The sequence below is a fragment of the Platalea leucorodia genome (genome assembly GCF_965183815.1).
Source record: "Platalea leucorodia genome assembly, chromosome: 1".
Classification (NCBI taxonomy): Eukaryota; Metazoa; Chordata; class Aves; order Pelecaniformes; family Threskiornithidae; genus Platalea; species Platalea leucorodia.
The window spans coordinates 118,393,731-118,407,223 of record NC_138823.1 but is presented as its reverse complement, the minus strand read 5'-3'; the positions used below and the strand labels follow the sequence as shown (position 1 = coordinate 118,407,223).

The following is a 13,493-nucleotide window of genomic DNA, read 5'->3' as shown; positions in this document are numbered from 1 at the left end:
GGTTTTTCAGATTTCCCCCCCCCCCCCAAGTAATATATCTGGAATTTGTTTCAGTGCTGTCTGATCATTTCAGCTTTGAAACCACACTTAATCCCTAGCACCTTTAGCAGCACTAGGACCAGGGCAGTTCTCTCTTTTTTTTTTTTTTAAAAGATATTTTTGGCATTGTTCTCAAGGTTTCCATAGCTATCAAAACGAGCAAGAGCGCCATGGCCAGATTTTATAGGCAGCTCTAAACACTCCAGACTAAACAGCGGGAGACAGGGAGAGGGCTGGGCAGTATATTACATACGCTTGCCTGCTCAGACTCTTCCTTGGGCATCCACACACATTGAAGGTGAGCCTCTGGGCTGATCCAGTACAGCCACTCTTGGGCACTGTGATCCTTCATTCTGAACAGGTTACACTGCAGGTAATGTCATTAAATTTAATCAAATACAAAGTTCCCATGTTAGGAAGTTTCTTATAGAAACAGCCTGAGAAAAATCCCAATTAAACTGAAAATGACCTGTCATCCCCTCCACCTGCCTCGAACTACTTACTCATTTTAACCTAAATAAAGATGATCAGATACTGTAACTCGTGCAGACAGATCCTACACTTAGAAGAATCAGATCAGATACACACAGGGGACAAGAAGTCTCACACTACATCCCAAGCATATTATCGAGTTATTAGCTCTATTCCTGCGGGCTTCACAGTGGCACTAGCAGACACTACCACAAACACAAGATGAAGACCGCAGAACTAATCCACCCCAAATGGATGACCTTTACAGAAGGGCTGCAGGTCAGGTTTCTGAGGCTTTGATGTAACCCCAAAGAAAAGGTGGTGGGAGAGTGGTAGACCTTTGAAAATAATGTTTTGTTCAGTGATGGTCTCCTGCCCTTTCCTCCACTGACAGCTGGGACAGGGAACAGCACAAATTGAGTTTGTCTGCTGAAGAGACACCTTTTATCACCCCTTCCCAGTTTGGGCTATTCCCACACCACAGCCTTCCCATCGGTCTGTCTCTCATCGAGGCACCATTTTGTCTCTGCCCCAATCCACTCTGCAAACTGAGAGATACCCTAAGTCCACATTACCTAAAACTTCCTCGTTTCCCACCCAGATACACTGCCTGTGTGCCCTTTGAGGATATTAGATATTTTTGATTTCCAGTCGTTCAGCTACCAAGGGAGTCATAACCCTAAAAAAGTGGGTGCCCCCATGATGCCTGGACAAGTCAGACCTATCGCCCCTTGGCGGTAGCTCTTGCATGCCCCGAGAGCGGCAGGTGTCTTGCAGAAGCACTGCTCGCTATGTGCGTGCAAACTTTTCCTGGGATAATCCCAGGCAAAATTATAGCTACCCTACAAGGACGTTTCCTAAGGCTTGGGTCCTTTTCTCATCTCAGAAACTTTACAATTAAGGGACTCAAACTTAGCACACCATCTTTGTACACCTACAAAAATGACCTAAATATACAGGGAGACAGAATCTAATTAGCTCAATTAAAATTTTGCCAGAAGAGCAAGATAACACTCCTTTTGCTTACAGTCCTGTAACCGATGGCTACCAGCGGCCAGAAACTTAGGTTTATGTCTCTCCACCATTTTCTTCAGAAAAAAGATAACTATAAATCATACACAAGTCTCCAGTTTCCTGCCTTCTCCCTGGAAGTCTTCAGCTTCTGCTGCTACTTCTGCCATGGTGCAGACAGGTAGACAGGGTCAAGCTGGAGCTAGTCCTTACACTGATTCCCATCCAGCTTGCCAAGCGATTAAAACCAGGGAAATGCAACTGCTGGAGCTTCATTGGTCCTGATGAGCAGAGAGCCAGCAGCTCTCCAAGTAGCACGCAAGGCAACCTACAATGCAGCCTAAACAACAAATAGCCTCTACAAAGAGCCACAGGTGGATCGTAAATGAACAGTCTGTTAATTTTGATGGCAGACACTCAAAAAGTGTGTTTTCCATTTCAGTGGACTGCATGTAAGTAATTTTCTCAAGTCATGATCATCGCCTCTCTTTTTCCAGGTGCAATCTAAAATGCATCTATTTATTTCTGTTTGTGGCTTTTAGTCCCAGACAATGATGGGGTCCAGCAGGTGACATGGGTGCCAAACTTACTGTCATGTTTCTAGCTGCCTGAGGACAAGGGAAAAAGGAAACAGAGCAAGAAGCAGAGATACTTTGCATGTAGGCATATAACCTAATCCTGTTTGGGTCGGGAGCAGGATTTCAAGCCATGGCTTGCAATGCTTCCTGGCAGAAGCTAGAAGCACCTTACTGCATCAAGGGGAAGGAGAAAGAGATTCAAAACTACTGTGCAGTCTAGAGAAGGACAGTGACCCACATTGTCTGCCTGTCAGGGAGCAGTAAATCAGAGAAGAGGGGTGCTAGGGCCATGCAGAATCCCTGTTAAGCAGCTCAAGCATGAGGGTGCATCCCCAGGCTCATTTTAGAGGCAGGTAGATCTAAAACACCCCATTAAAAGTGGATAAATGCCATTTACTTGAGTTCCTAGCAAAGTTTACAGCTCTTCATGCTGCTTCTCACAATCAGACCAGGACATGGTTTTGCTCTGCCTTTTCTGGGAACTGGCACTAGCAGTGTGAATCAGGAATTCAACAGCAAATCCAGCACACCTTTAGGACCTGCCCAGGACACTGGCATGCACCTTGGAGGATCACCCAGGCTGCTTCAGCACTGCTGCATCTTGGCCCAAACAACCCAGTCCAAATCTGCCTGACTACCTGCGGGTTTGGACTGCAGCAAAGGCATCACCCCAAATCCCCTTTCTGTGGCACTGTCCCTTTCCCCTCTCACTCCCAAGACCCCTTAAGGGCAGCTCAATCTCGGACAAACCCAACCTTCCTTGAACAATAATCCTGCAATAAACCAAGGACAGAAGAATCTTGGGCTTAGCCTGCAGAGAGCAGACTCATATCTCACAGAGTTTGGGAGAGGGACCTGGTGAGTTCACTCCCTTCCCATCAATGCCCTGTTAAACACAGGAGTCGGCAGGGGAGGAAGCTGTGGTGGTTGGAGGTGATGCTGGACACTAATACAGAGGGTGAGAAAGGACTGAAAAAGGAATGGGAATAGATTTGTTCAGTTCCTCAATGAACTTGAGAAGGCAGCTCGGAAACGGAGTGTGTGGCATCCCAGATGGCTTTGAATAGGCAGATCCAGTTATCTTTATGAGGCAGGGGTACCCTCGGCACTTGTCCTGGTTGGTTACAACAAAAATGGCAGAGCAGCACCAAAGCCCTGGATTACAAAGAAATATATTTCCTAGGCAATGAGTTTGACAATGTAGAAGAAAAAACTATTGCATCCTTCAAGAAGACCGAAAATAACAATTTTCAAACTCACCAAGTCTGAATTTTGGGTTAATACTAGGCAAAAGGAAGCAAATGTGTTTCCTCTAGACAGACCCCTGCAAAAAGCCTCAAGAAAGGCCATCCAAAGTACTCCCTCCTGATCTCCCACCTGGAAACCAATATGCTGGTACATGGCACCTTGCTGGGCTTAGAGTCAGGCACTCTGCTGGCACAGTCCTCGAGCCTGGTTTGAGGATGCTGAACCTGGGCTGGAGCCACACAAGCAGGTTATGAACTGTCAGGAAACCTGGTTTGGTGGGTTGTTTTTTTTTTTTACAGTCTCTTTTTTTTCTTTTACAAGAGAATTATTTTTTTTTAAATAAAGTAGAATCTATAGTGATAAACTGAATGGTTGGTGCCTTCCCTGGGTATGGCTCGGAGTTACTGAGCAGATGATGTTTATAATTTAGAAGAATAAAAGCACTCTACAAAAGCAGGAGGAGACATTTTTGACAACCAAAATATTACTGGCTGGCAAGTGGCAGCAGTAGCGAGACAGCCCCAGACACTTGGGCATGTTTTAAAACACGCGCCTCGCCGTGAGCCAAAGGCTGGCTGCCAGCACACCCTCTCCCATCCCGCTCGCCTTTCAGTTCCCTCCAGCTTGGCTTGTTTTTCCCCTGGCTTTGGCATGTCCTTTTTGCAGAAAAAGGGATCAAAACAAAAACCAGTGGCTGTGCTTCAACCTGGCTCCTGCTTGCCCTCGGTTCCCATCTCTGCTCACTCCCAACAGCCCCTTGTCAGGCTGCTGGAGGCAGCCAGTCTTAGCCGAGGGGGGAAGGCAGACTGTGCCTTGAGGACTGTTGCCTGCCACTATTTTCCTTGGTTCCTCATTTTTTTTCTCAGTTCTCTGTGTGACATGGTGTCTGTTTTGATTTTCCTCTGAGCCATGGCAGAAAGCCATGTGTTTTATCAGTTGAGTTGGTTTTCACCCAGGTAATGAGTTGAAGGGATTCACCACCAAGGAAAGACCCAAGGGCCAAGGCTAGTGCAAAGGAAGCAGAGGGAGCCCATGGCCAGCCAAGGCAGAGGCAGGAGGGCAGGATGGTCATTTTTTTCTTCTGTTTGAGCAGAAGTGAGCTACTGGACTGTCTCAGCCCATCTTACCTGACCATGCCACGAGACAGCCTGAATTTTTCCTAAGCCTTGAGCCTCTAAAGGCAGTCTGGAGACAGCTAGTAGGAAAACTAGGTGTTAGAAGGTAGGCAAAAATTAAACGCTTCCTCCCTGTGAAACTTTCTCTCTCTGCTGATCCTACCACTACAGCAACACATTTGTTTTTGTAGCCTCGCCATCTATTACCTGAACGCTGTGGCTGAAGCGTATCAGCGCGCCAATGCAGAGCTGAAGAAGAAAATGCAAATGGTAAGTATTGATCTGGCAAAGCCATCTTTGAAATACCATGCACTTCAAGTTTGATGTGCAACATATGCTTTTAAATTGCTCTTCACTTCTGAACATGTTAGTGATACAAGGGGAAGACGCATTTTATGCTTGTTCAGTCCCCTCTGATGGCATTTAATGGCTAACTACAAAGAGTGGTCACATCCCATAATAGGCTGCTATTTCATACAGCAAAACTACAGTGAGTTTTCCCATAAATTGTGCTTTCCACCTACAAAAATAAGTTACCTCAAAGTTCAAGTAATGTTTTGGAGCCTGAGATTTCCCAGGGACAGTGATAAGGCTATCAAAACCACAGCCAGGTTTTGTACAAGCTGAAGAGCAAAGAGCCATAAATAACAACATGGCAATCACATTTTTCTACCAGTAATTCTCAAAGCACTTTACAAAGGAGGCTGGTGTCTGTCTCTGCCATGGAGATGGGAAAAGCAAGATACAAACAGATGCAATGACTCAAATTAGCCAGGTAGGATTTGGACCTCATGGTGTCCAGAACTGGGAGAGGTTGCAACACGCAGAGGACCATTACTCAGGGACCCCTAAATTAATATGAATTAGGTCTGGCAGCAGAATACCTACAAAAGCGCAGCTCTGCTGAGATAATGAGTCTCAATGAGAAACAGCAAAGGTGTCCTGCTACCAGGGCCTGTGCTGGTCTGGCAGCACCAGTTTCCCCCAGAGCTTTCCTGGTGGGTCTCTAACCCTGTGCTGTTTTGTATTACATAGATGTGTCCAAAGTATCGAGCCTTGCATCAGGAGAGGATACGATGCCATCAAAGGACTGGTATCAGCCATTTTACTGGTACAGGGCAGGATCCAAGCCAAGGAAGCAATGCCACATCAAGCAACCATTGCATAAAGCAGGGATCAGTGCAACATTAAAAGCGGGCATGAGAGCACTGAGAAAGGAGACTCCATAAATGACATCCGAATGCTCAAATTCAGAACTGATCACTCATGTACGTGGCTTAAAATAAGGGTCTTGGTGCATAGGGCATCCTCAAGTATTGCAAGAATTGAACATATGCTACAGCACACTGGGACTTAGGGGCACATAGTCTATTTCATGCTGCACAAACTGGTTGTGATCAGGGTTTAAGGGAGCACAAACCCCCTTGGAGGGGTCACAAAGCAGGGTCCAGTGCTACCCAAAGGAACAGAAGTATCTCCAGACAAGCACCTGCCTTTGCACAGACCTTATGTATCTTTGTCCCACGGGCACCTGTAGGTTTTTTGAGGCACCGAAGCCTGGCAAGAGGAGGGGCAGGGGAAAGGGAGGGCATCAGCACAGCCCCACTGCTTAGAGAGCGAGGGATGGGAGCTGCCTGGTCATGGTAGGGGGGTGGTCAGCAGTTGAAGCCCACCAGAGACACCTGCGTGATGACCTGCTGACCTCAGAGAGATCTGCCATGGCTGCCCCCAAAGTCTGCCAGGTTTGCTGAATGGATGGAGGCTGCTCTGTGGGTTGGGACCTCTCAGCTGTAGCAAGGCCACAAGCCGCCTTGCATTCTGTGGCTCCAGCACACAACTCCCTCCATTGGCAGATCACCCTTTTGGGAGGAGGGATGGAGCTGGAGTGGAGTCCATCCAAGCTTTCTCACTGCGTAAGAGAGGACAGCCTCTCCCTTCCCTGTCCAGCATGCTTGTGCTGAGCAGAAACAGCCCCCAGGTACTTTCCTCCCTCTGCCATCCAGAAGGAAATCTTTCTGAGACCTAAACTTACGCAAGTAAATCAAAGACAGCCCTACAGCCCATCCCCATTCTGCTATGCCGTCCTCCTCTTCCTCTGGCATTTGTCACTGACGCCCTCCCTCCCAAGAGGTCCACGTTTAAAACAAACCAAACCCCAAGGAAGGCAGATTGGCAGTTGCAGAAACACACAGACAGCCTAGTATACCTAAACCACATTATCAGCAAGTGCTTTGCCCTAACAAGAGCAGAGCCATCACTTCCCAGGCTTTTGGCCCTGCCTGGGATGTACTTTCTTTCCCTAAAACCCTTGGTCACCAGACCAAGATTCAGCACCTTGAACTTGTCAAAGAGATTACATTCATACCAACAAACACTTAACCAGGCCACCCATGACACCAGGCCACCATTTCACAGATTACATCTGCAGTTTCAAACTAAACCTGATGGTTTTTGTTGATGCAGCAACGCGAAGAGGAAAAAAACAAGAGAAACAACAAAGCCAGCACTAACCCCATGCTGCAAGATCTGGAGGATTTATTCACACCAAGTACGAGGAGTGAAAGTCACCCCAAACAAGCAGAAGGTAAAAACTAAACAACCTCCCCTCAACCCTCCTGAAAAGGCTCCTTTTGCCACCAAATGATGACTAGGAAAGATCGAGAAACTGGAACGATACAGATTTGCAAGGGATTGGATGAATATAACTATCACAGATTTTGTCCACTTACAGAAATCCACCTGCCAATGGACACCCAAGAAGGGCAAGTTTTTAGACTGGATTATGTCTCACACAGGCTTATCACAGTGTGGGAATTGTAATCCAAAATTATGAATCATATCCCAGCTATTAACTATGTCAGTTATGAAACCAGCAATTTATTCTGGGAACAATGCTGAAACTCCAGTGTTGTTTCTGGGCTGATGAGTTGAGCCAGGCACAGACTTTTCTCTGAACTGAGGTTTTCATTGGAAAATCCATTATGAATGAGACAGAAGCTTCTTACAGGACTGTGTTGGTCTTAGGGCAAATAAATGCACGCTGTAAGCTCTGCTGAGGGAGGTCCGTGGCTGGGCAGAAAGATGCGGGAGGAGGCATTGGCACCAGGGTCCCGGCACTCTCAAGGAAGACAGATCCTCCAGGCTCAGTCTGAACCAGCCATTTCCTGACCACCAGAGTCTCCTGCTCTCATTTGTGAGCAACAGTGCAACACATCTGAAAGATTTTGATTTTTGTCTTGATGCAGATGGGAAAAGCAGACTAGTGCCACCATAACTCTCTCCCAATTATATGGGCTGTTTCTTGGGCAGGCCAAGATAAGCTGGAAAGTTCAGACCCACCCGATACAGATTCCCCCCAGAGCAGACCCAGGGTGGTGATTTAAATGGAAATAGTGCTGGCAGCATTGGGGGTGTATTGAAAATAAAGACTAAAATCAGCAATTATCCAGGACCACCACATGGCTAGAGGTGTACCAGCATGGCTGGTAGGACTATCATGTCTTATAAACACATCAGTAAGAATCTGCAAAGAGGGCTCGGGCAGCAGAGACACATACTGGCTGTTGGCCAGGGGCTAACAGTCTTATTTATGGTTTCTTCACTCAGATGCTCAAACACAAATCCCCAGACACTCGGGTTATTGCACGTAGAAGAAACAGCAGCCACTGGGGAGAGGAAGAAAGGCAGTGTTTGCTCTCAAGAAAATAACATTCATAATCTTTGCTCTAGACAAGAAAACAGAGCCTCCTAACAGAACCAGCCCTGTCGGGAAACAGAGAAAAGCCACAGCCCCAGATGGCAGCCCCATGACTGGTGGGAGAGGAGCAGCATTCACCCCACCGCCGCATGTGTTCGTGACACAGCCACCAACACTGGGAGTCTGGGCACCTTACCCTGGCCAGCCCAGACCAAGGGGGCTTCCACCGGCACCAGTCGCTGGAAGGGGGAGAGGGCAGCCACGCTACTTGCATGCTGCTCGATAAGCTCAGCAACTTTTCTCCCGTTTGACATTAAAACAGAGGTGCTGCATGAACTATCGTAGTTTTAATAGGAAATTATTACTGTACGTTGGTCATCCACTCGTGATGATCTGTATCTGTCCAACACTGACTATCTAAAACAGCTTTGTTTAGAAGCTTAGTGGTACTTTGGAGTTGTAACCCACAATGGCTGCGCCGATTTTGATCACAAAGGTAATGGGAGGCGGTCATGATGAAAATCAGCCATGGCATTGCTAAACTACTACATAGAGAATGCAGCCCTGAGGCCGCTAACAGCAGCACGGTGAGCTCGCTGTGGTGTGAGTACTTGTCAGTCCCTCCAAAGGCTTCTTCGGTTAATAAAAGTAGCATGAGTTTACCCATCATTTCAACAAAGGGTTTTGGGGTTTTTTTTTTTGCTGTCCCTCTACCTGAGGAATTAAGTATTCTTTTAAAAAAGTGAGTGTCCCTGTCCAGCTGCATGGCAGCCGCTGCTAGGAGTAGAGGACTCCTACTAGACCAGCACAGGAGGCGGTTTTGTCAGCTGCATTTCATCCTTCGTGATAGCTTTCCTCCAGTCTTACCTCCTCCAAACTCTCATCTTCTTGTTTCAACCCCACTGTGTATCTCGCCACTGCTTTCTCTGGGTTTCCACTCTGCTCCTCTTTTCACGGTCTGTTGACAGTAGCTTGCACCATTATTTCAATCCCTAGATACAACTCCTAATGTAATGACACCACCCAGCACAACTGAGAGACTAAAAGTGCTTTGGCCTACTTTCAGATTATAACCAGTCAGAAATTTCCGGTGCAATTTAAGGATCATATCTTCCAGACCTACAGGACTTCCCAGGACTCCGTGGCAGGACTTCTCCGGGTTGACCTGCTCTTTTACACCTAGTTTCTCCCTGTTGTTGACACAAACGCATCCCGGCCAGCTTAGATCTGGTGTTCACATATGTGTTGTTCTTCATAGAAACATTTGTAAAAAATAAACTCATGTTCTTCAGTAAAAACAAATCCATAATATAGCTAGTAACAATTCCACTACAGCTGGGATATTTGAGATTAAAGGTTCTCACCTTGAATTTTTCCACTAAATGCCACAAATCTTGTCATACGATATGTTCAGGACAGGAAACTCAGTAACTTTTTTTTCTCCTCTGTGGCTTGACAGGGCACAGAGCATTTGACCTTCAGTCTGGGAATGTCCACCTTTGAGGAGCTGGGCAAAGGGGTCCAGTTAAGTCAGTTGTGAGACAGATTGGGAAAAGGATTCCATTTTTCAGGTCCGAACCAACAAAAGTGTTTAGACATCTGATTCCTCATAGGAATTAAGAGCTTAAACATTGTGCTGTGCTTATTTGTAGAGACCTCGCTCATTTTTTGATGTCTGCGCTTTATAAAAGAGACCAGAGCCCTAGAGAAGTACTTCCAGGAGATACAAGTGAGAGTCAAATAAAAGGAGAATTCATAATTTCTTCAAAAATTAAATAATTGCATTTTGCTTTCAAATACAGAAAAGTCAATGGGTTATTTGTAGAAATAGGTGTCCCCGATGTGCGGCTCAAAGTCAGTTTGGCTGTTCCCAGGCACGCTGTGATGGTCAGGATCGCTCATTCTGCTGGGGAGCTTCCACGTGGGAAGCTGCTCATCAGATTTATTTCCTGGTCTTGGAAGGAGAGACCCAGCTCACAGATAAGGTCTTGTCTTGCCTCTTGGCTGCAAGAGTTGCTGGTGCAACACAGCTGTGGTTGCCTCTCCTGCCACCTCTGTCCACAGAGATACCCAGTTATTGAAATGGAGAAAAGTCAGCCAAGAGAAGGCTTCATTCAGGAGACAGAAGCTGTTGTCCCCCATCCTTCTTCACAGGTGTCCATAGAAAATATGGGTCAGAAAGTACTGCAGGAAGGTGCTGCCAGCCTGCTAATCCAGAAGGATGTTGCAGAAACGACACAGTGCCCTGATTTCAGCCCAACCAGTCTGCCCTGCAGACCCTGGTATCTTAGGGAATGGTTGCACAATGAGGAATAGGATTTCCCTCCTCTTAGCTCCTCATCTCACATTAAATTTGGAAAGGGGAGACGTGGCTTCAGATCTCACTCACCTCTGCTAGGAAACAGAAAGGGGCCGGAAATGTGTGCATGCGTACACATTATGGAAGAAAAGTAGAGAATATTTATTTGCACAAGGAATATAAGGGCAATAAGAAACAATATGAAGAAGCCATAGAGAACTCCAGACAGGTTTCAAAAACCTGAGAGGCAGACTTAGATTCAGATTCCGGGATTTGAATGCTCTCTGAATGAGGCCCCCGAGACCTGCAATAATACTAAGGATTACAAACCACTTTGTCATCTCTGGAGCACACAACTGCCCATTAGCTAATTAATCTTTCAAGGTTTGCTCATCTCTAATTATAATACATTAGGTTCACCCGTTGATCAATGTCTTTTGCAAGCTCAGTGGCTTCAGGATACGAGGGCAACGGTATCAGCTAGACAACAATTTCTGAAGACCAGTGCCATCTCTCTTCCTTGACTCCAGTTCACAGTGGAGTCCTCTGTTAGAGCGCAACAGTTGTGAAGGGTGTAAAAATGCCAACCTTTGGTCCTCGTGGTGACCTTATATTGAAATGATTATTTGGCTCTCTGAGTGCTGAGCCTATTTACCAGTTACTCACATGCAACTGGAGGTTAAACTCCACAAACTCATTGGAGTATTCAGTAGTGTTTGGTTTCATCCCTATTTTTCTATTGTTAGGAACAGCAATAAGTACTTGTCTGAGAATTCAGCATTGATTTCCCTCCCCCCCGCCTCCCCTGACATTTGTTGAAATCCCATCCATGTTGAAATATCCATCCCAAGCTTCCTCTGGGGCTTAGGCTAACTTCAAGAGGAAAGGAAAAAAGCTCAGTGGTGCATAGTGGGAGCCTCCTAGTGACATCTCACACAGCACACAGTTTGCGTTTATATATGACTAGAAAAGCCCTCTGCATTGCAAATTTTTCACATCTTCTATTGCCACTAGCACGAATGCTGCATCCAAAAGGTTTTGGTAAAAACCAAGGAAATAGCTAAGCTTAATTCTCTTATTATTCTTCTCACTGAAGGCTTGTTTTTAAACAGGTAACTCTCGTGGGCATCAGTTTTTAGTTTGTGTGGCCAGACAGAGCACGGAAAGACTGAGCATCTGCTCAGCGTCACTGATGAACAGGAATCTCAACAAAACAGAAAATAAAATTTAAAAGGGCAATTTTGCAAAACACCTGTGGCTAAACTCAAGCTGTGAAAGCGATGCCAACATGCATGCTTCTCTTAGGGTCAAAAATGCCATTCAGCCATTTCTTTCATACTGTGCTTGGCTGTGGTATGAGACAAACTGCTTTCTGTACTCACAATGAACAGAAAATAGTAGATGCCACTAAACAGGTTTGCTCATAAAGCCAGAAAAGTGGTCCAAATCTCTCATATACATGCAAAGAATACACTGATTTTGCATTCAGTACCATAATATTGGGGCCTCGGCTTCTCCAAAGCAGAAAAATCAGCTTTTCACTCCAGAAGAAGAATAAGTTCCTTCCAAAAGAGAACTTTGAAATATCTGAGCTTGCATTTTCAGGTAGCTTGTATGAAGCTTTCCAAGGAGAGAAAGGAGAAACAAGCATTGCATGCCACCACCACCATCAACAGCATTTTTTTCTGACAGCCTCACTAACTCCAAACAAGCAGTCAAAATCATTTTGTTGAGTCCTCTTTCATCCTCTGCTCCTACAGCTGACCCTGCACTAAGATAAAGCCATCTATCACACTTCTTGAACCTTCACAGCCATAAGATTGTCACCTTGCCTGAAACTCTGAGCAACAGAGGTCTCATGTATAATCCACCTCCTTTCTTCTTTGGGATCTTCACTGTCTTTCATTGCACAGCACTGCTCATGGCAGGGGGAGAAGGGTTTCTTCATACCAGCTAACAAACCAGAGTTTCGGGGAGGGATTTTTAGTTTCTTTCAGGGTGCTGAGGAGGGGTGTCATCTGCACATCTAAGCTAAAGAAACCTCTCAACTACAAAGAGGCTCCACACACCGCAAGAGCCATCATAGGGGACAGGGTCCACAAGATGCACTGGCTCCAGCACCTGCTGAAAACTACCCTGAGAAACCTTCACCAATGAATCCAGGCGAGGAATACAACCAACGGCCATTTCCCCATGCCCACAGAAAATGCCCAGTGATGGAGACTGGTATTTTTTGCAGCTTATCCAACCCAACGAGGCATGCTGCTCAGCATGCCCATCCAGGCAGGGGCTCTGCCAGTACCAGGAGCACCACAGGGGCTTCCACACTGGTGAAGATGCACTAAGATTCGATCTAATGTCCTGCAAGCCCCTGACTTGACCCCGGCAGGCCATGGGTGCAGCAGGTCACCCACCTCTCTGCACGCCAGCATGCTTGGACCCCTCTCTGTGATTGTATATCAGGTGCTTTTGCTGCCACCGAAACAGGTCAGACGGGGACCTTTGAAGCCTGACCCCACTGCATCTCTAAACCATGTCTGTTCAAAGCAGCGATGTCCTGACAAAAAAAGTGACGTGCTTACCAAAAGGCTTTAAAGAGTGATCCCCCCATTTTGATTCATGCTGCATGCAATGTTATCAGCTCTCCAGCCTGACAGCCGTGGGGATTTTTTTCTCTCCATCATGCTTTTCTTGCTGCTTGCCTAAGCCCCGAGGCAGCAGCTTGTCCTTTGGTAGGTGGCAGCCCGGTTTCATCTGCAGCCAAGGCTTTATCACTCACAAATGCTCAGACACAGTTTTTCCCTTGGGGAAAAAGGCAACTCTGGAAACTGAAGATTTCTAGGTCCCAGCCCATTTCTCACACAACATAGTCATCATTGCTGAATCAGAATTCAGCATCGTGTTTTAAATGGACTATACCAACGCAACGCTATGCTGCGGCAAGCTAATGCAGGGAGGCTTGGCTTTGCTGCAATCATTCACTTCCAATTACAGGACCCAACTCCCTGGGTCCCCTTCAATTCAGCCATCTATAG

At 46.4% G+C, this 13,493-nt stretch overlaps 1 protein-coding gene across 1 annotated transcript in view; it reads left to right on the top strand.

Annotated features, from left to right (window-relative positions):
* The window catches only part of TMC2 (transmembrane channel like 2), a gene marked incomplete at both ends in the record, with an annotated part of 34,570 nt that extends 26,125 nt beyond the window's left edge, over nt 1-8,445 (top strand). The window contains 3 exons of the mRNA XM_082329350.1: nt 4,654-4,732; nt 6,926-7,046; nt 8,192-8,445. Of these exons, the coding sequence (XP_082185476.1) occupies nt 4,654-4,732; nt 6,926-7,046; nt 8,192-8,445 (454 nt within the window). The remainder of the gene's footprint in view (nt 1-4,653; nt 4,733-6,925; nt 7,047-8,191) is intronic.
* Between the last annotated feature and the right edge of the window lie 5,048 nt (nt 8,446-13,493).